The 27,049-nt window shown below is 43.6% G+C and overlaps 1 protein-coding gene across 1 annotated transcript; it reads left to right on the top strand.

The window, feature by feature from the left end:
• The first annotated feature begins 23,686 nt into the window (after positions 1–23,686).
• On the top strand, positions 23,687–26,643 carry LOC147427574 (protein VAPYRIN-like). Its single transcript, XM_086497257.1, has one exon. The coding sequence runs from the start codon at positions 24,703–24,705 to the stop codon at positions 26,296–26,298; it is 1,596 nt and encodes a 531-aa protein (XP_086353383.1). The 5' UTR covers positions 23,687–24,702; the 3' UTR covers positions 26,299–26,643.
• The last annotated feature ends 406 nt before the right edge of the window (positions 26,644–27,049 follow it).

The raw sequence follows: 27,049 nt of genomic DNA, 5'->3' as shown, positions 1-27,049 counted from the left end.
TTGAAATGAGATCTTCAAGGCTAGATGTGACCTCTACCCACTTATAGTGGTCATTTAAGTATGTTTCCAAACTTTTGTAAGGGCAAGAAAGGGTTAGAAAAAGAAGCTTGCAGGTGGTATTTTTCATAGGGCTATTAGAGGTTGGTTTTAGGCGGGGCAAAGAATGACAACCAAGTATGAAGTCCAAATATAAGAATGGAGGGTAAGAGAGCAAGTATATTTAGGAAATAGTTTGTATAAGAAGGTTAAGGTCGAAGTTTGAAAGGCTAGACAAGACTTTAAGGAAGGTAGCTAGAGTTAGGTAATACTTGAGCAAGGATAAAGAGCTTGTCAAAGGGATTTAGGTATTTACAACTTGATTTTCAAGAGGTATGGTTTGGAGACTAAAGGAAGGGAAAGAGACATTAGTAAGCAAAAGTGTGAGGATCCAAGATCTTAGGCCATTAAGGGCGACAAAGGAGAGACGAGGGGCGGCCGTTGGGGGGTGGGGGCATCAATAGTGGTAAGTGCTAGGGGAAGCATAAAGTTCTTTTGGCAAGGCTCTATGCAAAACAAGCTATGTCATCAAGTCTATAGAAAGAGTTATCATAATGAGAAAATTTAGAAGTAGTAAAGGTTATTAAGCAAGCTAGAAAATTAGACCGTTTTTGAGGTGAAGAATTAAAGTAGCTTCACTAGAAAGCATTGATTGGGTGTCTTCTTTGGAGGGTGTAGTTTTATGGTTTGTTCAAGCGCTTTCATAGTTTCTTGTACTCCACCTTCAATCTTCGAGCTATGGCCCCAAAAGAAAAAGGGACATGAGTGTAACTGTTGTTGAAATGGGTTCTTCAAGAGGAAAAGGTGATTTTGAGAAGGGTTATGAAGTGAAATAGCCTAATAGATTTGTGGGTGATGAAGGCTAGGTTGAGGGCCAAGAATGCAAACAGTAAGGGCAACAAATACTTTGTCGGGTAAGAAAAAGACCCAAACAAAGTTTAAAAGGAGGGGGTATAGGGTTTCAAGTAGTTAGTGAATCCTCTCTTGGATCGGTAGAAGGAAGCAAGCTAATAGTAGAAGGGTGTGAGGGCTATGTCATGAATGATTGGAGAGGCTATAGCAAGCCAAAACAATGGATGGTTGTGGAGAAGGTTCAAAATCTGAGAGCAACGATTGAGATGGCAAGGAACCCAAGCCTCCAGTCCAGGTTTACTAGGAAGCACATCCCATGTGTGGTGTTCAACATCCTTGTCTTTGTGATGCAGGATGTCGGAGACAGGTGGTAGCACTACCATAGCATGCATACATCCGATAGGAAAGATATCAAGGATGACATGCCAGACTAGGGCAGGTACACTAAACCTTGGAGGGACATTATATATTTAGGGTTGTTGCTGAAGAGGGCACCACTTTTGCGAGTCCATGTTATGAGAAAAGAACTTGGTGCATTCGCAAGGCCCATCTTTTAGGCTTGAAGTTGAGTCATTTTCCCAACTTGAGCTGCTAGGGATTTGCAATTGAGGTAGGGAAAGAGACTCCATGAAAGGTAGCTTGGGTAGTATCTCAATGAGAGCATTGCATGTGTAGAACTTTCAAACTATGCCATCATTCAAAGGTAGGGAGTCCATCCAGCCTAACAACCAACAAATATGATAGAAGATGGAAAGTCTTGAGGGCTTGAGAATAAATGGTAATGCCTACCTCACACAGAAGGGAACATGTAGAGAGGCATCAATAGAGGTGTTGATAGAAGCCGTTGCAAAGTTTAAAGGGGTTAAGAACTAGAAAAAAAATTGAGAAGCGAAGCTTCTCAAAGAACCATGGTCATTGCTATGATAGCTACCTATGGTTTCAATGCAAGAAGGGAGTGTTTGGGATGGTATCCTTAAGGTGCGAAAACAGTGATGGTGAATTTTGGGTAAGGTGGCTAGGGTCTGTTATTCTCTCTGGGGTGAGGTAGCAACTAAAAGGGAAAATGGCTTTAGCACATGTAGAGGTTTATATTCCTGGCAAGTCTGGAATACAAAAATGGCATGCAAGGTGAACATGCTCAAAGTGATATAAACGAACGAGCTAACTGCATGATTGGTTTAGTGCAATACCTATGACCCAAGCTGCAACCTTTGACAAAATTTACCCGACTTAAATAAATGCGTAAGGTGAAAAAGCTGGACAATGCAAGAAACAAAAAGATTTGTTGAGGGGCTACAATGTCAGGGTCCCTATCAAATGTCAATGGCCATGATGGGGTTTTCATATACCCTCAAAGGGCCGGGGTATATGGTGACCATAGGGAAGAACTTAAGATACTCAAGGTATGAGTAAAAATTGGGAGGAATTTGAGAGAGATTTAGAAGCTACAATTATAAGTAAACCAGTTTATCAATGGTGGTGATGATTGGGTAAGATCCTTATGGAGAAAGGTGGGATCAAGTGAGGGGAGGGATAGGGGCAACAACAACTCAAACCGTTGGTGGTAGTTGTAAGTGGGAGAAACATCATCCAACTAGTGCAAAGCAAGGAGGGAATTATTGAGGCAAATTGGGCCATCAGTGTGCTAAATTGGGGGTGATTTCAGAAGGGCCTGTTGGATGACAAGCCAGTAGGAAAACCCCAAGAGGGCTTGATGAGATTACTGCTTAAGGGGGTGAATATGATAAGGAGAGCTTGCGTTGATGTAGTAAGCTTGGAAAGGTTAAGTCTTCTTGAAAGCCTCAATAGAAAGTTCGGTGTAGGTAAAAATGGGTACCAAAACTGTGGATTCTGCCAATGCAAGCTTGGGGCTGCTCAAGAAAGTTAGTTCATTGAAGGCATCCCAACAATAGCCAGGTTTGTGAAACCGCTGATGAAGCTTGAGTAGGGAAAGCAGAAGCCTGATTTTGGCCTAGGCTACAAATATTACCAAAGCTGAGGCAGAATATTCAAGCTATACAATTAAAGCATGTTGTCCGACTTCCTTGGAGCCGGGAGAGGTTTGGCTAAACCAACTGACAAATAAGGTGGCAGGTACATCAAGGTAGCCACGAGGGGAGTGCTGAATGTCTAATGGTTTTAGCGGATATTTAGGAAGGAGAAATACCTTCCTTTTCTGGATAATAATGTTGATGGACCCTCCAAGAGGGCGGGGATGTTGATATGACATGGCAGCCCAAGGGCATAAGCTGCAGTTGTGATGGGGCCAATGTAGGTGAATTCTGTGCAAACGCTTACCAAGGAGTTATGCCAAGGTTTTTGTTGCTGTCATTGTTGTACGCGAAAGGTAGCAAGGCAACCCAAGGGAGACATGGTTAGCAGAGAATCTCAAGTAGGGTATGGGAGGCGATGGTTTAGAGTGGAAGCGAAGTTGTAGGAGGAGCGAAGCTGTAGGAGGAGTTGCACGTGGTTGTAGTAGACTCTCAAGTGTGTCGTTGGTGGGTGATAACGCAGCAGTAGGGTAATACTATAATTGTATATGGTGTACACTCACAAGCCACATGCCTGTAGAGCAAGGGGTCGAAATGAGGAAAGGTAAACGCAGGGGACACACAGACACACACACACACACACACACACACACACACACAAGGGGGGGGGGGGAGGGAGGATTGAGGCACCCATAGAGAAAGGGGATGGGGCAGGGTAAGAGAAAGAGATATGCCGAGAGATCTGAGGTCTCTGTAATGTAAAACATAGCAAGCGTGGTGCCTGGGAGAAATCTTGCTACATTTTAGAGGGAGAAAAAAGTGTTCACAGGGCAGCGTAGTGCTTGGAAGAGAGCTCACCAAGGTATGGAGGGAGGAAGGGGCAATTAACAGGAAAGCGCTCAGATTTTCCATGAATAGCAAACAAAGGCGAAAGGGTGTATGATTGAAACTGCATCTTCTACTTTTTCAATAACATAGATTTGTAAAACATAAACTCAAGACGTGCGAAAGTTTCAAACGAACTTAAGAAGAGTAAGTGTGGAGGAAAAATAATATGGAAATTGGAATAGAGTAGATTGTATTAAACTAAGTGCCAACGCGTTTCCACCGTGTCAAGGTCTCATCAGGGCAAAGAAATACAATCTAGCTTCTGGGTTTATATAGAGATGTATGGGTGGTTTGGAGTGAAGTAGGTTAGGTAGAGTAGGTAGAGTTCAAACATCTATGTAAGGAGTAAAAGGTACTGAGGGTTGCTTTCAAGGGGTAGGTAGATTTTGAATAACTACGTAAGGAGGCTAGGTGCTGAGGGTTTCTTTCATTGGTTTATGATGAAGAGACTTTAGAATCACCTTTCAAAATTCAATGTTTGAACATTAAAGTTTGAAATGAGATCTTCAAGGCTAGATGTGACCTCTACCCACTTATAGTGGTCATTTAAGTATGTTTCCAAACTTTTGTAAGGGCAAGAAAGGGTTAGAAAAAGAAGCTTGCAGGTGGTATTTTTCATAGGGCTATTAGAGGTTGGTTTTAGGCGGGGCAAAGAATGACAACCAAGTATGAAGTCCAAATATAAGAATGGAGGGTAAGAGAGCAAGTATATTTAGGCAATAGTTTGTATAAGAAGGTTAAGGTCGAAGTTTGAAAGGCTAGACAAGACTTTAAGGAAGGTAGCTAGAGTTAGGTAATACTTGAGCAAGGATAAAGAGCTTGTCAAAGGGATTTAGGTATTTACAACTTGATTTTCAAGAGGTATGGTTTGGAGATTAAAGGAAGGGAAAGAGACATTAGTAAGAAAAAGTGTGAGGATCCAAGATCTTAGGCCATTAAGGGCGACAAAGGAGAGAGGAGGGGCGGCCGTTGGGGGGTGGGGGCATCAATAGTGGTAAGGGCTAGGGGAAGCATAAAGTTCTTTTGGCAAGGCTCTATGCAAAACAAGCTATGGAATCAAGTCTATAGAAAGAGTTATCATAATGAGAAGATTTAGAAGTAGTAAAGGTTATTAAGCTCCTCAACCTCAATCTGCTCCTCAACCTCCCTCAATTCAGCTTTTATCTTAATTATATAATCTTCTGACCCTGCAGCATCTAGCACTTGTCCCATACAATTGACAATAGTACTCCATGATGACTGAATGAGTACTGAACAACCATCATTAATTGTTGCTGGGTCAGAATCAGTTGGCTCATAGACTATGATAGTAGCCATATAAGGTAATGCAGCATAATCAGATTTCTGCAATAGGAGACGTCCCTTAAGTGGATGAGTTTGCAGCTGCTATAACCTGTCTTTCTTGGTCAAGTGCAGGGCTTCTTCACTGTATGGGATGGAGACTCGGCCTAGTGGATTTGGAGAAACTTGGCCTTTGCCCTTATCAACCTGGTCTAGTAATTGCTCAGGACTAGCCTTTTCTGTCTAATCTTCACCAGTACTGGTGGAACTGAAATCTGGCATGCTGATTGGTTGATTAATTCCACCAGTGGTCTGGTTAGTCTGTTGTTCAGTCTGGCTAACTGGAGCCCTTTCAGTAGACATTGGTTTGACTTGACTTTTCAGCTGCTTCAGGAGAGCACTGCTCTTAGTCAGTGTCATCCTTGGTTTCTTTGACTGTCGGGTTCATCTTGTTTAACCTTCCTTTTCAGTCCAGTAGGAGTTGACTGGCTTTCTGGCTCTTCTTCATCCGATGACAAATCAATAATTTTGGATAGTGAAAACATCTTCTAACTCCACTGAGCCATTCTTACCTGATCATGGGTGTCTGGAGCAGTTGCCCAGTATAGAAACTGCCAAACATACCAAGCCTTGAATACACTTTGAGATTTCAGCTTGGCAGTTTGCTAAAGCACATTGTGCGACAATATCTGACAGAGGTTGATAGAGACTTTGGAATCCAATCTTTTTGCTAAAAGCATGGCAAACAGATTCTCTGACACATATGTCGGGTTATTCTTCAGACTCAAAGCTTCATCCACAAATCGATAGGCAACAGGAGCTTCCAGTCCTGTGACTAGAATCCCTTGTGCACTGGCTTTCCTTTTCCTCTTAGCAGCATCATCCTCCTTCAAAGCTGCAGTGATCTGCTCCGCAGTCGCCACAGATGGCTTGGGCCCATTTGGAATACGGAATACGAAAGCAATGCTTTCTGGTGTGACACACTTTCTGGTCATAAATCATAGCACAGCCATCTTCAGCATTGAAAGAGTCCAAGACTTGCCTTATGATGGCTATGTCAAACTCAATCCTTGTGGCTTGCAGAACCACACACAAGTCCCACAGTTGGAGTAGAGCCTTAGCTTGCTCAGTAAACACATAACGCTGAATTTTGTTGTACAAAATGAGTGGAAGAGTTGCCTTTGTAGCAGTAATGAGAGCTTCGGTTTCATCGATAGTGTCCGGCATCATTTCTAACAGTTTCCTCCTACCCATGCACTGTGAAGATGATGAAGCAGGTGAAGAAGAAGATGACTTACTTGATTCTTCGAAACCGTACCCAGGTGTGGCTAGCAAAGTCAGACGACAATCCATAGTCTCCTCAAAGGATGAGGTTTGCGGCTGCAATGAAGATACTTCGGAGCTCGGCGATGGCGAGTGGACAACAGGAGGTAATCTTTGTGCAGGGGATTTGCGAGGAAAAATGCCTACTCGCCTTACTGTTATACGCGTTCGTGCCATAAAAGCTCCACCACTTATCGTTCTTAGACTTCTGTGCACCGCAGCTGACGTGGAAGACATGCATTGGACAATACTTTCACCCGTCATTGAAATGATTACCACTGATATTCCATCTGACCGTTGGTCACCTGAAAACTGATAACGTTGTCCCCACTGTTCTGGTCCTAGTATAAGTCTGGCTTGGTCACGTTGGTACTGGTCTGAAACTAGTTCTGGAACTGGCTGCACATGGAAAAGCCCCAAGATAGCTGATTCTGGAATTTCTTGGTCTTCAGCGCCCAGATCCTCAGTACCCTTTTCCTGGCAAGGCTCTCTAGCTTTTGAATAGTAGAGCTTGATTTTAGCTCCATTATACACCCCTGGCAGCAGTAATCCAGATAGGTCTTTCAGTCTTACTGTGCCATTGGAGAAAACCCAGTCCACTTCAAATGGTCCTGCCCAGGCTATCTTTAGATTTGGTTTCTTAGGACCCAATCTGGACTGATATAGGAGTACCAAATCCCCTTTCTGAAACTCCCGAACCTTAATTCTTCGGTTATGCCAATGTTTCCTTCTTTGCTAAACAATCTCTTGTTCCAACATAGCCCATTACCTGAGTTCACCTAACTGGGTAAGCTCCTCCAGTCACCTCCTAAGATTGTGATTAAAATCTAACCCATATTCTACAGCCATTCTGAGACTCGGAATAACAAACTCCATAGGGACAACAGCTTCAGTGCCATATACCATTCTGAATGGTGTTTATCTTGTAGTGACCTTATAAGCCGTCCTGTATGTCCATAAAGAATTCTGAAGCTTCAAATCCCACTGGTCTGGATTTTTCTGCACAACCTTAGTGAGAATAGTCTTAATGGTCTTATTATTGCTTTCGGCCTGTCCATTGCATCTAGGATAATAAGGTGTGGATTTCCGATGCTTGACTGAAAGCATATCTATAAGGATCTCCATAGTGTCATTGATGAAGTGTGTCCCTTGGTCCGACACAATATCCACACGACATCCATAGCGACAGACAATATTCTCAAATAAAAATCTTGCAGTGGATTTGGCTGTGTTGTTAGGAAGAGCCTTAGCTTCTACCCACTTGGTTACATAGCAGGTGGCCATCACTATATACCTATTCTTCCTGGGAGTAACCTTCTTGAAAGGTCCCATAAAATCCAAACCCCATTTCATGAAAACACCCAGTGGTTGTACTGGTGTTAAGGGAGTCATGTCTGCAGTTGTGGGTCTACCCATTCTTTGGCATATGTCACAAGTTTTACAAAAGCTTCTGACATCAGATATCAATGTTTGCCACCATAAACCAGCCTGCAGAATCTTCTTGTAAGTAACATCAGTAGAAAAGTGTCCACCAGATTCTCCATTATGCGCCTCTGAGATAACTTGCATTCTCCCCTCTATAGGCACATATCGGTGAAGAATACCATCAACACCTAATTTGTAGAGTGAGCCCCCAATGATGGTGAACTTTAAGCTTTTGATGACCAAAGCCTTCTTCTGGTTTTGCTTCCAGTCATCTGGGAAACCGCTCTGAGAAAGAAACTGATATACTTCATATAATTCAGGATCAACTGATTCTGCCGCTTCCAGCTGAAATAATTCAGCATCCACTGGTTCATCTCTTAAAGACACTTCAGAATAGCCCTCCGTACTCCTAGAGAGAAAATCAGCACCACAGTGGTTCTTGCCAGGTTTATGGAAAATCCGAAATTCAAATTCTATAAGGAACATCATCCACCGTATTAGCATGCCTTGAATAATGACTTTATTAATCAAGAATAATAGGGCCTGATGATCCACATAGAAATGAAACAATTTGCCTAGCAAATAATGCCTGAATTTTGTAGCACGAAAACCATCCGTAGAGCTTCTCGTTCAGTGGTTGTATAACCTTGTTCAGCCTGATTGAATCTGCAACTGGCGAAGTAGACAGGATAGTCAGTCCTTCCATCTGGCTGAGCTAGTATCGCCCCCATCGCTAGCCCCGAAGCATCCACATGTACATGGAAGATAACATCCCAAATTGGTTGCCAAAGGACTGGTTTACTAATAATAGCACTTTTTAAATTCTTGAAACTTTTCTCACACTCAGCAGTCCAATTGAACTCGCTGGTTTTCTTTGTGAGCTTATACAGTGGTAAAGCTTGGGAGGTAAATTTATGCACAAACCTTCTGTAAAAGTTAATATATCCCAAGAAAGAACTCAACTCAGATGCATTCCTGGGCGCCTTGGCCTGTTGGACACACTGGATCTTGTCGTTGGCCATTTCTTTTTCATTGCGGGATACTACATGTCCCAGTAGCTGTCCTTTCCAAATGAGGAAAACATATTTAGATGGATTCAGACAAATCCGCTTCTCCAGACAGCGCTTGAAAACCATATCCAGGAATAGTAAATGTTGTTCCTCATCTGAATATACAGTGAAATCATCCATGAATATGGCGAGAAATCGATGAAGAAACTCATTGAATATCTCCATCATACACCGCTGAAAAGTGGCTGGTGCACTGCATAGGCCAAATGGCATTACAAAATACATAAATACTCCCCACTCTGTAATGAAAGTGGTCTTTCCCCGGCCCTCAGGAGAAATTTGTAATTTCTTGTAGCCACTATATCCATCCATGAAGCTGTACATCTCATACCCTGCAATCTCATCAAGCAACATATATGTGAAAGGCAATGGAAATGGATCCTTGATGGTTTGAGCATTAAGTTTCCTATAATCCACACATACTCTCAACTTCCCATTCTTTTTGGGAACAACTACAATAGGAAAAAACTAATCGCTACTAGCTACTTCAGTGATGAACCCAGCTTTGAGAAGGTTGTCAATTTCTTCCTTGACCTTCTTAGCATAATTGGGATTCATTCGGTACCGCTGCAGTCTTACTGGCCTGGCATCTGGCTTCAGTGGTATCTTGTGCTGGCAAACCTCTGGATCCACCCCTTTCAGATCAGTGTGTTCCCAGGCAAAAACATCTTTGTAATTCTGGAACATTTTGCGTGATTTCTCCTTCAATGTTGGGTTGAGATGTTTGTTAACTTTGATCATTCTAGGGTTGTCTTCAGAGCCTGGATTCCATTCCTCAATCCTTGGTCATATGGGAGTAACCAGCTAGGCCCACCGTCTTTTCTCTTAGTTGACTCTTCAGCATAATCCCAAGACGGCCCTTTGAATTCCAAAGCACTGTTCTAATTTGCCGTGTCCTCCCCAGAATGTGCTGGCTCATCTGGCGTACTGGATTCAATTGATCCTTCTGGCCGTCCAATTAACTGAACTGATCGTTCTCCTGAATTGAAACTGGTCTAGAAACTGCTTCTTCTGTTTGTCAGCTTGCTCCTTGGTTAGTAGAACTGCATTGAGATCAATTTCTGCTAAAGGAAAAATATTTAGAGCTGCTAACATCCTTTCAATCTTCTTGATCTTATACTTCTGGCATAGTTCTTTAGGTCTCAGCTCCTTTCTCCAGCTTCTAGTACTGGCACCTTGTAGAGTCAGAGTTTGATTAGCATAGTCGTGAACAGCTTATGCCGTTCGCAACCATGGGCGCCCGAGTAGCATTCCATATGCACCTTGCACATTGAGAACTAGAAAATTGGTCTTGAACTTCTCCTCGCCCACTCGTATCGGAATATTTTTTATCATACCAGTAGCTTTCACGACTCGATGATCTGCCATCCGCACTTTGAAAGGTGCTGGCTTCAAATTTGTAATGCCCATCCTCTGTTGAAGATGTACTCCCATGATGTTTACTCCTGCTCCTCCATCTAAGATGACACTCGAAAGTGGTTCCCATTGTTTCCGAACTTTGTAATCTATTTGAATTAGCGGCACTTCATCATCTTGGACAGCCGTCAAGACAACTGTCCTGGCCTCCGCCTCAGACTTCCTTCACTGTCTGATGAATTTTGCTGCTTCAGGCAAAGTTCTTCTAATGTCTTCCAACTCCATAGTGAGCTTCTGCATTCTATCACAGATTTTGACATGAATTTACTCTTTCTCCTGGTGAGAGTGGTTGTCGGAGCTCGAAGGACTGGTAAGATCTTCACAATGCCATTCCTTCATTGTAGTGCTTTCAGCTCCTCTATCAACCCCCAACTCTTCAATCATCCCTTGTACTGCAGCCAGCATGGTCTCACGTATGTCGGGCTTTGAATGATCTCTCTTAGTAGATTGGGCTGGTATCTTTTGAATGACCCGTGCTTCATAACTTTTTGGTTGCTCTGGCAGCTTCTTGGCTAAATCTTCTGTGATTTTCGCCACTAGTTCTCTCTGCTCCTGCCATTGATCCACCACCTTTTCTTTACCCTTGGCCTTCCATACCTCTCTCTGTTGAGCCCATTTGCTGCTTGCAGTAGTGACTGGTTTGTCTAGAATCTCTGGGATTTACTCAATCACTAATCCTTTGCTTCATGTAACTGCTCGCACTGGAGTTGGCTTTGGTACCTTCTCCTCAGTAGCCGCAGACCCAGGCGTGTCTGGACATTGAGCCACAAAATGCCCATACTTTCCACAACTATAGCAATTCAGACTTCGGCTCTGGAAGTTACCACACCCCCCACCCTGGCCAGTACCCGCTTGGTATTTGACGCACCTTGGACCAGTACCATTGGTACCTGGTTTCTCCTCTTGAGAAGCGTTGGTAGTTTCCACTCTTACTGGTTCGGCATTGGTATATGCCACTATTGACAAGTCTTTGCCCTTCTTGAAATGATGAATCCTAATGCCACAGTTATTCCATAAATGGCCATAGGCTTTACAATAAGTACACTGTCGGCACTCGTTGGAAACATGATCCTTAGATTTACATTTTGAACACCAAGTCTCCATTCTTCTCACCGGTTGTCTGGTCTGGCTAATCTCAGCAATTTGCCAAGCCATCTCTTTAATCTTCCTAGCCCAAGGCCCCTTTTTAGGCTTATCCTTGGTCTTCTCATTGGAGCTACTCTCAGAACTGCTGGAAACTTCACTTGAATCAGAGTTATCAGTAGAAGAACTGCTACTACTGGACCTCCTCTTCTTATGACCTGTTTCCTTCTTAGCTTGTTGTTCCAGCTTCAGGGCTCGCTGCACCAAATCATTAAATTTCTTCGTCAGTGCTAGCACCTCCTGCTCCCTAAGCTTCTTGCTGCGAAAGCCATTCAAGAACCATGCTCGCAGTCGCTTTTCTGATGGTGGTTCCTGCAACTGCCTTGTCAGCTCCTTGATTTTCCCAACATAGCTTCGGACTGATAATTTCCTCTGCTTAATCTTATCCAGTTCACAAAGAATATCCTCATCACCTCTGTTGTCAGAATATTCCAGTTTGAAGGCTTTAAGTAGTTTATTATAGGATCTAAGCTGACAAGCCGGGTAATGGTAGTACCACTTTCTCGCCGCCTCCTTCAACATTTGCGGAAAGTAGTCACCCAATCATCCTCATCAATATTTTTCAGCTTTGCATACTGCTCAAAAGCTTGGATGTGAACATCCAGATCATCCTTCTTGCCTCCTTTTTATATTGGAAAAGAGATTTTCAACAAGGATGTGTAATCATGCAGATCACCGTTGGTCCTTCCGATTCTCATCTTAGAGTCTTGATGCCGCTTTGGAGTTTTTTTAGAGTTGTCGGTATCTGCATCCCAATTAATATCTACTTCTGTCTCCGTCTCTGTGTCCTCCCTGGCCTGTCTACTGGAAGTATGGTGACTGCCTTTAATGCCTTTTGCACCCTCGTCCCCCTGCCTGGCCCGAGAACTTTTAGCCTTGCGTGCTTTCCTTTCTGCCCTTTGGCGTCTGGACTGACAGGAATGCTGTGAGTCCTGCGTCTCATCAGCCTGATTGTGCTCCTCCTGAGCCTCACTGTTAGTCACCAGCTCATGCTTGGGGTCAGAGTCTCTTTCTGACTCCTTAGGAATAGGGTCAACACAATAGGATGGTTTCCTGCCATGACTGGTTTTGGGTGCCATTAATGTAGCTGAGAAACTTCCAACTGGGAGATGAGTTTTCTAGTCAACGAGCAATAGCTCTAGCCACCGTGATCGCCAAAATGGAATTGGAGTTGATCTCTTTAGATAGCTGATTCCAATGTTAGAATTTTACAGCTACTAGTGATGTGTTAGTTCAAGCAGTAGACTTGACAAGGAAATAGAAACTGAACTATAATACATTTATTGAAATGAGAAACCGATTGAAGTACTAAGAATGATGTTCAGATTCAGATTCAGAGAGAATGAGTAAAAAGTATGTATGGCTGGAGTATACTATAGTGCTGTATTTAGGATTACAGATGAAAGTTTACAAATAAAGATGATGTAGCTCCAGAACAGCTCAAGGTTAAAGATTATGAACCAAAAAGCTTAAGCAGAAGTACAGCCGACAAATGACTCCGTTTATGCCCACGACTAATGCCCAACCCGATTACAATGTAATGGGTCCTATTTACACTACAAGAGGCTATTCATATTAGCGACGCTCAAAAAAAAAAAATCTCGGCGTCGCTATGAGCATCGCAAATTTACTTGTAAATTTGCGACGCTCATAGCGACGCCGGCTGGGCTAAAAAAATAACAGAGAGCGCACAAAAACTCAGATCTCAGATCTGAGTTTTTTGGCACCCTCAAGCAAGAGCAGGTAACGCTCTCCCTCTCTCTCTCTCTCTCTCTCTCTCTCTCTCTCTCTCTTTCTTCTCCACACACACACACACACACGAGGAGAGGAAGGAGAGCCAGGTATGCTCCTTCCCTCTCCTCACTCTCATGTTCCCTTCCCCTCTTTCTCTCTCCCTCTCTCTCTCTCTCTCTCACACACACACATAGTGTTTTTGAGAGAGGGATAGATAGATAGATAGATTCATTATCGTCCTCGGAGGTCAAATATGACACATAGGACCGAAAAACGGACATACAAAAGCACTCCTCTAACAAAGAGGGTGTCAAATTTACAACGGCTAAGGCAAGTGTGGCAAGACAAAAAACTGAGGGGGAAGAAAAGTTGTTGGGGATGTTTACAACAAAACTGCAACACATGTCACTTATGTGATAAAGGTGGCTATGGGAAAAACCAAAAGGGGGGAGAATATCCAAGAGAATACTATGGGGATTTTTGTGTCCGAAACTCCTCAATGATGGCTCTACCACCACGGTAGACGGCCCATTTACCTGCAGCCCGTGCTTCTCTTACTTTTTGCAACTCTTGTTTCTTCATCTTGAGTTGCATGTGCGTTAGAGCTTCACTAATCCAGATGGTTGTCCCCTTTAGAAGGTGAGTTTGTTTTAGGAGTGTTGTGCGGTCCTCTTTGGTTTTGAAGACAAGGCTCCCTTGGTTGGTGCAGTGGTCACGGTGTACGCATTTGATGGTTGAGGTATCAAACTTGACAGGTTGGATGGCCTCGTTAAGCTTGAGCACACACACATTGAGAGAGGAAAAGAGAGAGAGAGCATGCATAAACAAAAAACGCACGCATTGAGAGAGGAAAAGAGAGAGAGAGAACATGCATAAACAAAAAACGCACACATTGAGAGAGGAAAAGAGAGAGAAAACATGCATACGATCCAAAAAAACGCACACACATTGAGAGAGAAAGAGAGAGAAACTAATTTAACGTCGTAGGAAACTAATTAAAATTAAAAGACCTAAAGATCTAGCCGACGAGGAGTTGAACTCAAGACCTATTATTCAAGAGGAAAATGGCATAATCAATCTATCATACTTGGCATGGGTGATAGAAAGGTTATACCATTTATCTCTTTTTATTGGCACACACATCCACACACGCGCACACACACAAGAAGAAGAGAGTTATAACGTCGTAGGAAACTATCCTAAAAGACGTTAAAGATTAGGTTAGATGTAGACTTACGTTAAATTAGATTTAGGTTTATTTAAGTTAAATTAGATTAGATTTAGGTTTATTTTTAATTAGATTTACGTTTATTTACGCTAGATTTAGATTTACGTTATATTAGATTAGATTTAGGTCTCCATAGACTGCGATGCCTGCATGAAGCGGGTGAAGAAAGCCCTCAATGGAATATAGGGTATTGCTGCCTTCACTCATGGTGGGCTCGTCGATCCAAAAGTACTGGTGAAATGTCTTCAGAAGATAGGGAAGAAGGTGGATCTTCAGGGCGGCAAGAGTCACTACATCCCCGACACAATGACCATCTAGACAACCTCTAGTCATTTAACAGCAACTTCAAAGTTAGTAACAAGAGCAAGAACGGTCTAAAGGGCCAATTTCTGTCGTCAGATGTGGATGGAGATGAGGCAGCGTCACCGCCGGAAGTTAACTCTCACATCTTTAGTGATGAGAATGCCAACTCTTGCCGAGTTATGTGAAAAATTATGTGTTAAATAAGTTTTAAGGTTCTTATAATCCCTGTTAGTTTAGTTCTTTGTTTTTAATATAACATAATTTACGTTAGATTTAGATTTATGTTATATTAGATTAGACTTAGGTTTATTTAGGTTTACCCACACACACACACACACACACACACAAGAAGAAGAGAGTTTTAACGTCGTAGGAAACTATCCCAAAAGACGTTAAAGATTAGGTTAGATGTAGACTTACGTTAAATTAGATTTAGGTTTATTTTTAGTTAGATTTACGTTTATTTAGATTTACGCTTATTTACGTTAGATCTAGTCCACGCAAGAATTACTTACGGTTTAGGGTTTAGAGTTAGACGAACAGTGAAAAGATCTACTGTGAAAAGATGTTAAGATGTTGTGAAGTGCTACAGCTAGAGAAGAGGCAAAGGGGTTTTGTCCACTACATGCAGTATCAAGTAGACGTGGGTCTGTAGATTTCTTGTACCCACAAATATAGGTATTGACCAATAAAGACGAGATTATAACCCGGTGGTTCTGATCTCCGTGCACCTCTAGACCGAGGTGTGCGGGGATTGGACATGACTAGAGAATGTGAGGTAAAGAGAGAGAGAGAGAGAGAGAGAGAGAGAGATAAGACGAAGAATGCCAATAGAATATTAAATTTGTTGTCCAGGCTATAAGATTTTTATCCTCATTATGAGTAGTGACGAGGATGTGGGACCGTCCAACCGAAACACCTATCTCTCAACGAGGGTCTTATGTCCTTGTAATCAATGCAAGCATGCTGTGCGACAGACAAGACGTGTTTCTTTGCAGCACGTTCGCGAATTTGGCGAGTTCGATCCATCTATTATAGATCGAGTTGTTGCCAATTATAACTTGTCGGACTCTGACGCTGGCCAACAAGCAGCAATCTTGCAACCCAATAGACGTGTTCGCAGGCGCTTTGGTCAAGCAGCATATGTGAGGCCACAAGATGTAGCCTCTGACAGCTCGGGGGATGATCATGCAGAGCACATTCCCAACGAGGCAATGTTTGAGCTCGAGATTGATGAAATGATCGAGACGATCATGGATTCAGAAAGGCTTATCTATGATGATATGAAAAGTGAAGCCGATACGCCATTGTATAATGGAGCACGTATGTCTAGATTGAAAGCACTCCTGGTTCTTCTCAACATGTAGGCAAAGTTTGGATGGAGTGACACTAGCGTCACAGCGCTTTTCAGGTGATCTATTACAATTAGTTTACTTTAATAAAACTCTAAATGTATAATGATCCGATAGATTTTTACACGACTGTATCGTATTTTTATGTTGTGTAGATTGCTTAAAGAGCACATACTACCAGCTGACAATGTGATGCCAGATTCCCGAGATGAAGCAAGAAAGATTTTGAGAAACTTGGGGATGGATTACAATTCTATCCACGCTTGTCCTAATGACTGCATTCTTTTCAGAGGGGAATACATAGACATGGAGAAGTGTCCGAAATATGATTCCGAAAGATATCGAGTAGATCTCTTCGGGACAAAAATTCCACAAAAGGTTTTGCGACATTTTCCTCTGCTTCCTCGCATCAAGCATTTCTTTGAATGTAAGTCCATGGCCGCCCTAGTATCATGGCATGAGGAGAATAAATCTTCGGATGGTGTGCTACGAATTCCTGCAGATTGCGCAGCCTGGAAACATATAGATGGAACATGGTCGGATTTTGCCAGGGAAGCTCGAAATTTGCGCTTAGGCCTGGCTATGGATGGCGTAAATCCATTTGGTCAAATGCTTTGATCAGAGGCATTCTAACGTGGACCATGCATGACTATCCCGGGCTAACAGAATGCTCAGGTGATCTATTGACACTCGTCACTCAGACACTGTCAATCTTGTTTTTTCCCATAGTTGATCTATTATCATGTGTATACATGCAGGGCTTCAAACAAGCGGATACAGAGCATGTGTCACATGTGGACCTAGACTGAATGCACGTAGGGCACCCTCACTGAAGAAGCAAATCTACGAAGGTCATCAAGCGTATCTTCCAGAGAATCATGTGTTACGCGACGGCTTTTTGGAAAGAGAGCCACCAAGGATGTCTGCACAAGCATGGTTAGAGCAGAAGGAGATGTGCGATGACGGATTGCCTCCAGGGATGAAGAGACTATCTCTATGGTACGAGTTACCATACTGGCCCCGACTCATGATCAATCACTTGCTCGATCCAATGCCCATATTCAAGAATGTGGGTAATCTACTATGGGACCATCTGACCGGCAAGAAAGATACTTTGGGAGCCAGAGTTGACCTTAGAAATGTGGATCGTATGGAGCAATATTGGCCGCAAACAGCGTCTGATGGATCGATAAAACTCCCTAAAGCACCATGGATTTGCACAGGAGCCCAAGAACGCAAAGTAAAAGAGACCATTCGATCTTTGCGGACCCCCACTGGCGTAATGCACTCGCTCCGAACGTGTTTTACTAAAGAAGGAAAGCTTACCGGTTTGAAGTCACACGATTGGCATAAAATGTGTCAGGTACGTTCATAGTGGACTTTAATATCATTGCATAAAATGTGGACTTTAATATCATTGCTGCACATACTTTACAGTTTATTTTACCGGTTGCCATTGAGGGATGTTTGTCTCTCGACATCCGTAACACAATCTACAAACTTGCAAAGCTGGTGCAATGGATCTCACAAAAGGAGATCAACGTAGACTCCATACCATTCGCCAAACTAAATGCTGCGGAGCTTGTGTGCATGTTTGAGAAACATTTTCCGACTACCATGCTAACCATTCAGGTGCATCTTCTTGTTCACATAGTTGATGAGGTGGAAATAGCTGGCACAGTTCATTCCAGATGGATGTTCTTCTTAGAACGTTTCATGAAAACGCTTGAGGGATATGTGCGTCAAAAGGCACGTCCGGAGGGTAGCATGGCAGAAGGTTGGTTGGTAGCAGAGTCCCTAGTGTACATTGGAGAGTGGCTAGACGGATTTGATAAAGCCCGGGACACGCTATGGCGAACCATAGATGATGAGCGCATATCTGGGATTGTCATGTGCAATCTCGGTGTTGAGAAGAAGATGACGAAAGATCTAGAGGCTAAAATCAACCGATTTGCATGCTTCACAATCCAGTGATGCAAAAGTGGATTTCACAATATGAGGATGCAAAGCAAGAGCGACAAAGGGCACGAATCGAGTGGAGACGGGGAAGACGACCACCGATGGACTATCCGACGGTTCTGGAGAGCCTACCAACCTTCATGAGCTTAAGATGGTTGCACAACCAATTGAAAAGCGCACAACAATGCGGTGACGAAGTGACTGAGGAAGAGTGGGAGTACTCTCGGGGTTGCGCGACCAAGGTAAGTTTGCAATGTACGACTAGCTAGTGACTTTACTTCTAAAAGTTTGAACGGCCACTCATAATCTTTGTTCGTTGTAGTATAAGTCATACACAGCAGCATGGTGTAATTAAAGGTCGACATTTTAGGGTGGAACGAATCGACAAAAAGCGTTTTACTCAAGATTGTGGAATCATGGCAAAATTTGAACAGTCTAGTCAACAACGTTCCTCTGATGCAGATCCTGTGGTGGCGGAACTCACTTACTTCGGCACGCTGCAAGAGATTTTGAGGATCGATTACAGAGGATTTTTTGTCGACTTGTTCGACGTGCAATGGTTCAAGATAATCATGGAGGGTCGCAACACTACTGTGCGTAGAGGAGAGTTTGGTTTTCTTGAGGTGGATTCTACTAAGAAATGGACTGACCTAAGAGACACTTTCGTACTACCCGAGCATTGTGAACAAGTAAGTATGTAAATAGTTAACATCCCCCTTTTACAAGTTATGTGCTTGAAAGCTCTCATGTAAGTTATGTGGCTCTGGCAGGTAATATTTCATCCTACAAAGTCTACATCAATCTGGTGGTACGTCATAGAGGTAGCCCCTCGTAGTGCAAGGACGTATGAAGGTTACCATGTGCCAATCACAACGGCATCAATGGAGGAGATCAGAGAAGATGCTCAATCAGAAGCCGCTGCGGTGATGCCAGACGAGCATCAAGATGCTACTACTCTATATGGGGTGCATGCAGAGGAGCTACAAAATGAAACAGAGGATATGTGTTTAAACGGAGAGCTCTATATAGATATAGGAAGTTATGCTGAGTTATGCGAGGATGAGAGAGAGATCTCTTAAAGCCACAAATATTGTATTTGAACAATTTTGCTCCGTGTTGTAAAAGCTCTGGCTCTCTAAGTACCTTCCATGGTGTATAACGCTCTTTTCTACTCGCGCTCACAGCTTTTGATTGAAAATTCTGAGTTTTCGACTTGCCTCTTCTATCACTCAATTCATTGCGTCATTGTATTTATATGCGTCATTATGTCATTGTATTTAATGGTCTTTGCGTCATTGTCTACTCTATTCATTCAATATTAAGTTTAAATATTCATGTGTTTAATGCAGGTATGGATGATGAGGAGTTTCTTTCTTCTTTGTCACCGCAGCAGAGACAGTGGTACGTGGAGCGTCATCGCTCTGGCGCATCATCGCGCGTTCCTACTCCATCCGCATCTCCCTCTCTTTCGGAGCATTCGGTGCGCTCCGAAGCTTCGGCGTCGACGAGACGAGCTTCACACTCGTCTAGACACCGGCGCTCTAGTGGTGGCGGTGGCGGTTGTTGTGGGGATTCCGCCACCGATGCCTCCACACCGCCTCGTGTTCGACGAGGCTCTTTATCCTCCCCTTCTTTGCCCGCCCCCACACCAGCCACAGCATCGCCATCTACGCCAGGTTTTGCACGGCTGACTGTTCCTAGCAGCTACACACCTCTACCTACTCCGCCAGGAGCCACCCCACTCGACACTCCTCGCTTCGGGGCCCAGACGCTGGTGGAGACACCTGACGTCCGTACCCCCATCGACACGCCGCTAGAGACCCCTGCCGGGACACCCAGGTTCACGCGTCACCGGCCAGAGGGCTTGTATTACTCCGTCGACTTCAGCGGCGGCATCATCATGGATGATGACGGCAAGAAGGTGATCTCGCGCATGCGTGGTCTTTGTTCTCAGCTGTTTAGACACTACATACTAAACAAATGGAGTGAAGTACCAAGTGATTTAAAAAACAGAGTCATCAGCATACTTCATGATGAGTTTCCCGTTCCAACACGGGATCAGCGCTTCAATGAAGACCTGATGAAGATTCGAATGCGCGAATACTGCAAACACAGGCGTTCCGAAGTGCAAAAAGCAATCAAGAATGGGTGGAAGAGGCCAGATTGGCTGGCCAAAGAAGATTGGAAGAATGCGAAGAAAGCAGCGCGCGAGAATCCCGACAAGTGGAAGCAACAAAAGGATGCAGCCAGAGCGCGAGTAGAGGCAGGGAGCTCGCACCACTTGGGGAGCGGTGGATGGGCATCATTTAAGGCCGATTTTGTAAGTGTTTTCGCATTGCTCTTTATGTTCGATAGTTTAGGGTTTATGAGTTTTTTAATTCTAACATAATGAATTCTTTGCATGTTTTGACAGTGGTCGATGACAGGACGTGATCCCACACCGTACGAGCGCGAGTACGCAGGCAGGAAGGGCTTAAACGCCCTGATGGACATTCTCAGTTCTCGCGGCGGCATGGTTAGTATTAGGGTTTACTCTTTTCTATTTTTTGTATTGTTTTATAAATGTCGTTATATGTTTATACTTACTGAAAGCTGTCTTATTGTCTTTTTTTGCAGAATCCGACAGATACGCCACTTGGACGCGATGAGACGTCTGACTAGACGACGTCAGTTTAGCCGTAGCTAGATAGCATTAGTTTAGGGTTTCTCATATCTTATGTATCATGAGACGGATTTTATACGTCTTTTTGAACCATGTATATTATTACATTTGTCACCGCAGTTCCTTTTGCCAATCAATTCTTTATGCCTATGATGTTGTACAATTGTCATTATTACATTTGCCAATCAATTCATTTTGCCTATGATGTGTACAATTGTCAATTTTGCAAACAATGCGTCTTGTGGGTGACTATTTTGGGTCTATTATCTACCCTTGCACTTTTTTAAAAAAGTGAATCAAGTACAATATGGTTGATGGGTGGCAGGGCATTCAATGCCCTGTCACCAAAAAAAAAATCTCTCGGGCGTCGCTATAACCGTCGCTATTTATGGCTCTGTAGCGTCGCTATGAGCGTCGCTATAGTCTTCTGTGTAAACGTCGCTATAACCGTCGCTATAGGCGTCGCTATATAGCGACGGTCATAGCGACGGTTATAGCGACGCATATAGCGACGCTCTCGTAGCGACGCTCGTAGCGACGGTTTTAGCGACGCCGGGGGTTATAAAAACCCAGTGTATTTCCGTCGCTAACAGCGTCACAAGAGCACACAACCTCTTGTAGTGATCTTATTTTGATGAGAAGTTATATTCAATTTATGAAAATTTTGTTAAAACTGCACTACGTGGTTAAATATGGCGGCGAGGTGGACTTCGACACAACATAGGGCAGGTCATTTCAACGCATTGAGGACGCGCTGCTAGTAGATTTCCAAATGCGCCCAATCAATGTATTTCACACAGTGGTTGGAGGGCACATACATATTTTTTTTTATGAAAAACAAGTAGTCCAGTGTACAGCACGCAGGAGCCAACCTGGTTAGAGAGCCAGACAGGAGCTATTGGAGTGGGAACATGGCAAACGCGGAGTGGGAGTGGGCAATGCAAGAAAAGAGCAATCAGGGGGCGACGAGCTCATCCTACAAACAACAATGCGAAGCTCGTGCAAGGCAAACACCCACGCACTATGGCTCAGAAGGCAAGGCAACGTAGAAGGACAAATATGTAAGATTGAATAAATTATAACCTCGATTGGTGATTTTAAAGATTGTAGTTGATGATTTGTTATTATTATTGCTAACTTAGAAAAATATTACTCTTACTCGACCAACCAGAGAGATGGTCAAGTATCCGGAGATCCATATAGAATTTGATACTTGGCGATGGTTGTTCGAGAACAACCACATCTCTACCCGAGCAATTCGACGCAGCAGTTGGATCACTACAAGCGGTAAGTTTAAACAAGTAATTTTGTATCAATTGTTTTGAGCTATTGATAATTGTTTAATTTGGTTTCGGTTGGTGTAGAGTCAAGGTGATCAAACGTACGTGCCCCTCGATGAGGACGAGATCAAGGAGGACTAGATAGAAAAATATTTGTCCAAACTTTCGTAAAGTCCTAATGTCGCATAATGCATATACAACAATTTACATTTTATTTGTAACTTTTTTAAATAGTTGATCTTCTGCATATTAAATTGTCAAGGTAAAGTAAATTCAATTTCAATTCTTTGGATTTTTTGTATACTCTTCAAATTTTTTTTTTGATGTTTCATTGTTTTATGCAGGTCAAAAATAAAGGTGCTCATTTGAGCCACCCAATTTTGGGTGGCGCAAATGAGCACCTTTATTTTTGAATGGTCGTTTAGCGGCAATAAGCGCGGTAATAGCAGTGGCAACAGTCGCAGTAATAGCAACGGGTATATTATCGTTACTATTACCGCGCTTATTTCTTTCAAACCACCACCGCGTTCATAGCCGTGATTATTGTCGCCCCAACAAATTTTTCTCTCTCCATTTTCCTTTGTTTTTCTGCGACAATACTGACGATTATAGACTACTCCTCTTATAGTGGACATAGGGAATCTTGAAGGCATCTTTCACAATCAATGTATCTTATTTTAGTCCAGCGAGTAGAAGCCACTTTCTAAAAGTAGATAACACAATTTTATATTAAAACACAACAAAAATTCCATATGATTGTAGTCACTTATTTAAACTTACTCTCCCTGGTCCCCCCTTAACTTAGCAGGCCTTCGTGCCTCTTCACCTTGTTTTTGTCTCTTCTAATATACTTTCACTTTGCTACTTGCCTCTGCTAATGTGCTTTCACGATGTTACTGGTGTTATTGTGTCACGTCATGGTTGGGGTTTGGGGGGCCGGGGGGGGGGAGCGGGCAATCTAGGCCCTCCATTTTCTCACGTTCCCTGTGCAGAATCCATTGGTGCAACTGCTAGATGTTCAAAAAGTCAAATGCTCGAATTTTTGCATTGCTGCCCAATCAATTAGCGTTGCATCAGCATTTGGAATGACTTCATGATTTGCCAAGTCAGGTTTAACCATGCAATCCATATTGTGACACATCAGCCCCAAGAATACATGGATGACAATATTGATGCTTGCAGATGACTGTCTCTCTACTCTCATCTCAGTTCAAAGAACATGACTGGCAACTGACATTCTTGGTCAATTTATTGGCGTTTCAGTGCGCTTAAGCAAACTGGCAACTGGCCCCTCTCCCCTCGAGAATGCATTGACCTTTCCTTGCATGCAGCTCCCAAGATGGCTCTCGCTCTCGCTTATTGCCATCCGATCGCTTGCATTACAAGGAAACCTTTCCCTACACCTTCTTCGCATGACCTGAGTCGGCTTTGCATGGTGATGCCCATCCCCTCCTACCTCTTGCACCTGGGTTACCCGGCCCGCCCCTAGCTAGCCGACTCATCACCATGCGCTTCCTCTCCTTTTCCTTTTTCCTTAGAGAGCCCTTTTCCACTTCAAATCAATGCCACTGTTTTTGGAATTTCTTCCAGCCGGTACCCACCTACGGCTAAAATGAATAAAATGAGGTCATATCGAACAACGATTCACAAGTGCACCCTTATTATATAAACTATCAACAAGAACAGTTGCCATTCTTCACAGTAATCACGGCATGTAGGCCAAGAGACTTCTCCATGTAGCCCGGCAGTGAGGGAACAAAGCCACTTGGAAGGAAACTCCAGGTAGCGTAATGCCAAAGCAAGCTGGCCGCCCTGCAAGGAACCTTTTTCACTCGTTAGCACGCGGGTTGGGCTGGTGACAACTCCGCCAAACGCACATTTCCACATTTGGTTTCTCGCTGTACCAACCTGGGTGTGGTGCATGCAGGTGGGTGCCATCTCTCTCTCTCTCTCTCTCTCTCTCTCTCTCTCTCTCTCTCTCGCGCGCGCGCGCACAGAGATCAGCTCCTCTTGAGCAACAGCAGGCCGTTAAGCTAGTCGAACTTGCAGAGAAGCAAAGCAGGGCATCATTTCCTTGCAACCCGGCAAAGAAGCATACCTTTCTATATACTCATTCTTCCGGAGTGGCACCAGCGTTCATTTTCTGCACTTTGTGGATTTGGGCTGTATTATATTGAGGCTCTTTGTGCAATTTGTGGATTTGGGCTGTAGATTATTGGGCTGCGCTTCCTTTTTGTAGATTTGGGCTGCAGATTTTGGGGCTGCATCTACTTTCTGTGGACTCGGAGCTGCGATACGCTCACTGCATTCGCATTACTCAGCCTGTTTCACAGATTGTGGGTGTAGCCCGGGATACGAATGCTTTTGCGCTAGTAGAAGCTTTCAGCAAGAGGGTGCTTTGCAACAGATTTGTGGGTTTTACGCGCTCTGGCTTGCAATTTATTGGCATACATTTTCAACCTGCCGTATCGGCCTGCTACATTTTTCATTTACCCCTCTTCTAGCAGATAAAAGATTTTATATCACAGAGGCTTTCTTCAACATATATATTTGATCTTTGGTGGGTTCTCAGTTGGGTGAGGTCCATGTTTTAGCATGGCCAAAGCCTGCCGCAGGGGAGTCCTTCATTACGTGGTCTACACAGAGTTCTTCCCTAAAGTGGCGGAGACATTAAGGGTTGATTTGCAGGGTCTAAGATATTGCTCTGGTTAATCCTAAGCATTCCTTTTTGCTGGCTCTTTTGTGCTGTTTTGCTATACATGGACAGGCTTGTCATCATAGAACCCAAGTTGCTCATTTTTAAGTGCGAAATCGGTGAGAAAGCATGTGCCTCTTTTTCCTTGAGAAATGTGATGTACACCATGCCCATCGCCTTCGCAGTACAAACATCTTCCCCGACAAAATACATCATCAAGCCTCCCTTGGGCATCATATCCCCCCTTGGTACTACCAATGTAGAGATTACTGCATATCCTCTGACAGAACTTCCCAACTCTCTTCCATATTGCTCTGACAAGTTTGTTGTTAAAAGTGTAGTAGTTCCTGGAGGAAAAGACAATGAGGTTGTATCCCCAGAATGGTTCACAGCAAAGAAGAAGCAAGTATTCTCAGATCATGGCTTAAGGCTCATCTTCATAGGTGGGGGCATTGTTCGAAAGCTGGTCGCAAATGGGGCCCTAGATGAGCTAAGAGAAGTCCTCGAGATTGATGGGACCCTTCTTGACGTCCAAGATGAGCATGGGTGCACGGCGATGCATGTTGCAGTGGCAATGCGAAGGCCAGAGATAGTTCTTTTATTGCTGGAGTTCATGGCAAACTTGGAAGTGAAAAATGAGCTGTGTCAGACAGCCTTGCATGAAGCTGCCGCCCATGGAGAATTATTGATAGCAGAGCTTCTCTTGGCCCGGGGGGCAGCAACGGATGCGAGGAATCCAGCTGGATGGACCCCTTTGCATAGTGCGGTGATGGGTGGACATGCAGAGATGGTGAGATTGCTTGCCCGAAACGATACAGATTTGGATGCAATCTCGTCTGTGGATGGAAGGACTGCTTTGCACATGGCTGTTGATGCAGGAATGCATTCTTGTTTGGAGATTTTACTTGAAAATGGGGCTCATGTAGATGCAAATGATGACGAACACCGAGAGACGCCTTTGCACAGAGCCGCTGCAAAGGGGGACAAAAAGGCCATGGAAATCTTGCTACAGTTTGGAGCAAATAGGCTAGCTAGAGACCGAAAAAGGAAAACTCCTGCGGATATTGCAAGGGCGAAAGGACATCCTGGATTTCTTCTTCTCGACGAATTAAGGCTGGGAGATGATCTAGGGATGGGGTCACGGCAAGGGCGGATGGAAGCTGTGCAGGAGACCTTGACAAGAGGGGCTTCTATCGATGGAGCAGATGAGCATGGATGGAGGTCACTTCATAGAGCGGCGTTCAGGGGTCATACAACAGTTGCAAGCATGCTTCTTGACGAAGGCGCGGATGTGAAAAGCAAAGATGTTGAGGGTTATACACCCCTACACTGCGCGATAGAATGCGGGCATAAGGATATGGTGATGTTGCTCCTCCAACATGGGGCTCTTGTAGAAGATTGCACTGTCAATGGCCAAACAACAGTGGACCTTGCAACTCTCTATGGCTACACTGACATTGCAGAGCTATTGCTAAATCATCGAGGTGTGCGGCAAGGGGCAGGAAAACAGGTTCTGCAAGAGAGGGTAGAGAAGGATTCAGTTTTAGGTACTTTGGATGCCACATTTTATGTTGATCTCTCTTCTAGCAAGTCATCTGTGTATGCAAAAGATGGCGTTCCCTCGCCTCTGAATCGCAAGAGCGTCACATTTATGGCTTGAGGGTCAATTTCATCTTTCTTTCACTCTGGAGACTGTCGTTCCGTGATCTAATTAAGGCTGGTTTACACTTCAACATGGATCTCTCAGCATAGCAGAAGAATGCTTATGCTGAAAACCATTCATTTAACCAACATTGATGGGGAGAAGAAACCCACTTCATTGCCATTACATTTTTGGACAGGAACCACCCTGTTGAGAAAGTATCTGGAGGGGATTAGGCAGAAAATGTTCATAGAATTATTATAGATACTTGATGCTTTGAGCCCATTTTGGCTTTGGAAAAGAACATCTTTTTTTTTTTGCTTTGTTTGGTTTTATCATGTGGATAACTGGGTTTAGATCTTACCTTGGTATACATCATTGTTTGAGAGTAATAACCCGCATCGCCAACCATACCTTAAGTTGCATGACTTTGTGATTTAATTCATTGCTTTAAGTATGAGGGCAACATTAATCCGGGAGGATATCAAATGTCCCTTTTCTACCGCTGTATATGGGCCGCTCTTTGTAAAATGCACCTTTCCTCCCTTGTAAAAATCCCTCTTCCTTACACTCACATGTTACAATACGGAAACCTTCAATGAATCCCCTCAGACATTAATGCCAACTCGAGCTTGGGCACTACACAATGATTTGGGTAGGACATGTACATAGGCGAAATAGAGTTTTTTACTATACACAAAGTAGACATTTTACAATCTCATATTAATAGTCAGAGGCCCTTCCAACATACAGTGGCATTGACAGACAA

The sequence above is a fragment of the Adiantum capillus-veneris genome, chromosome 23, assembly GCF_014529385.1.
Source record: "Adiantum capillus-veneris isolate H3 chromosome 23, ASM1452938v2, whole genome shotgun sequence".
Taxonomy (NCBI): Eukaryota; Viridiplantae; Streptophyta; class Polypodiopsida; order Polypodiales; family Pteridaceae; genus Adiantum; species Adiantum capillus-veneris.
This window is presented reverse-complemented; position numbering and strand designations above follow the sequence as displayed.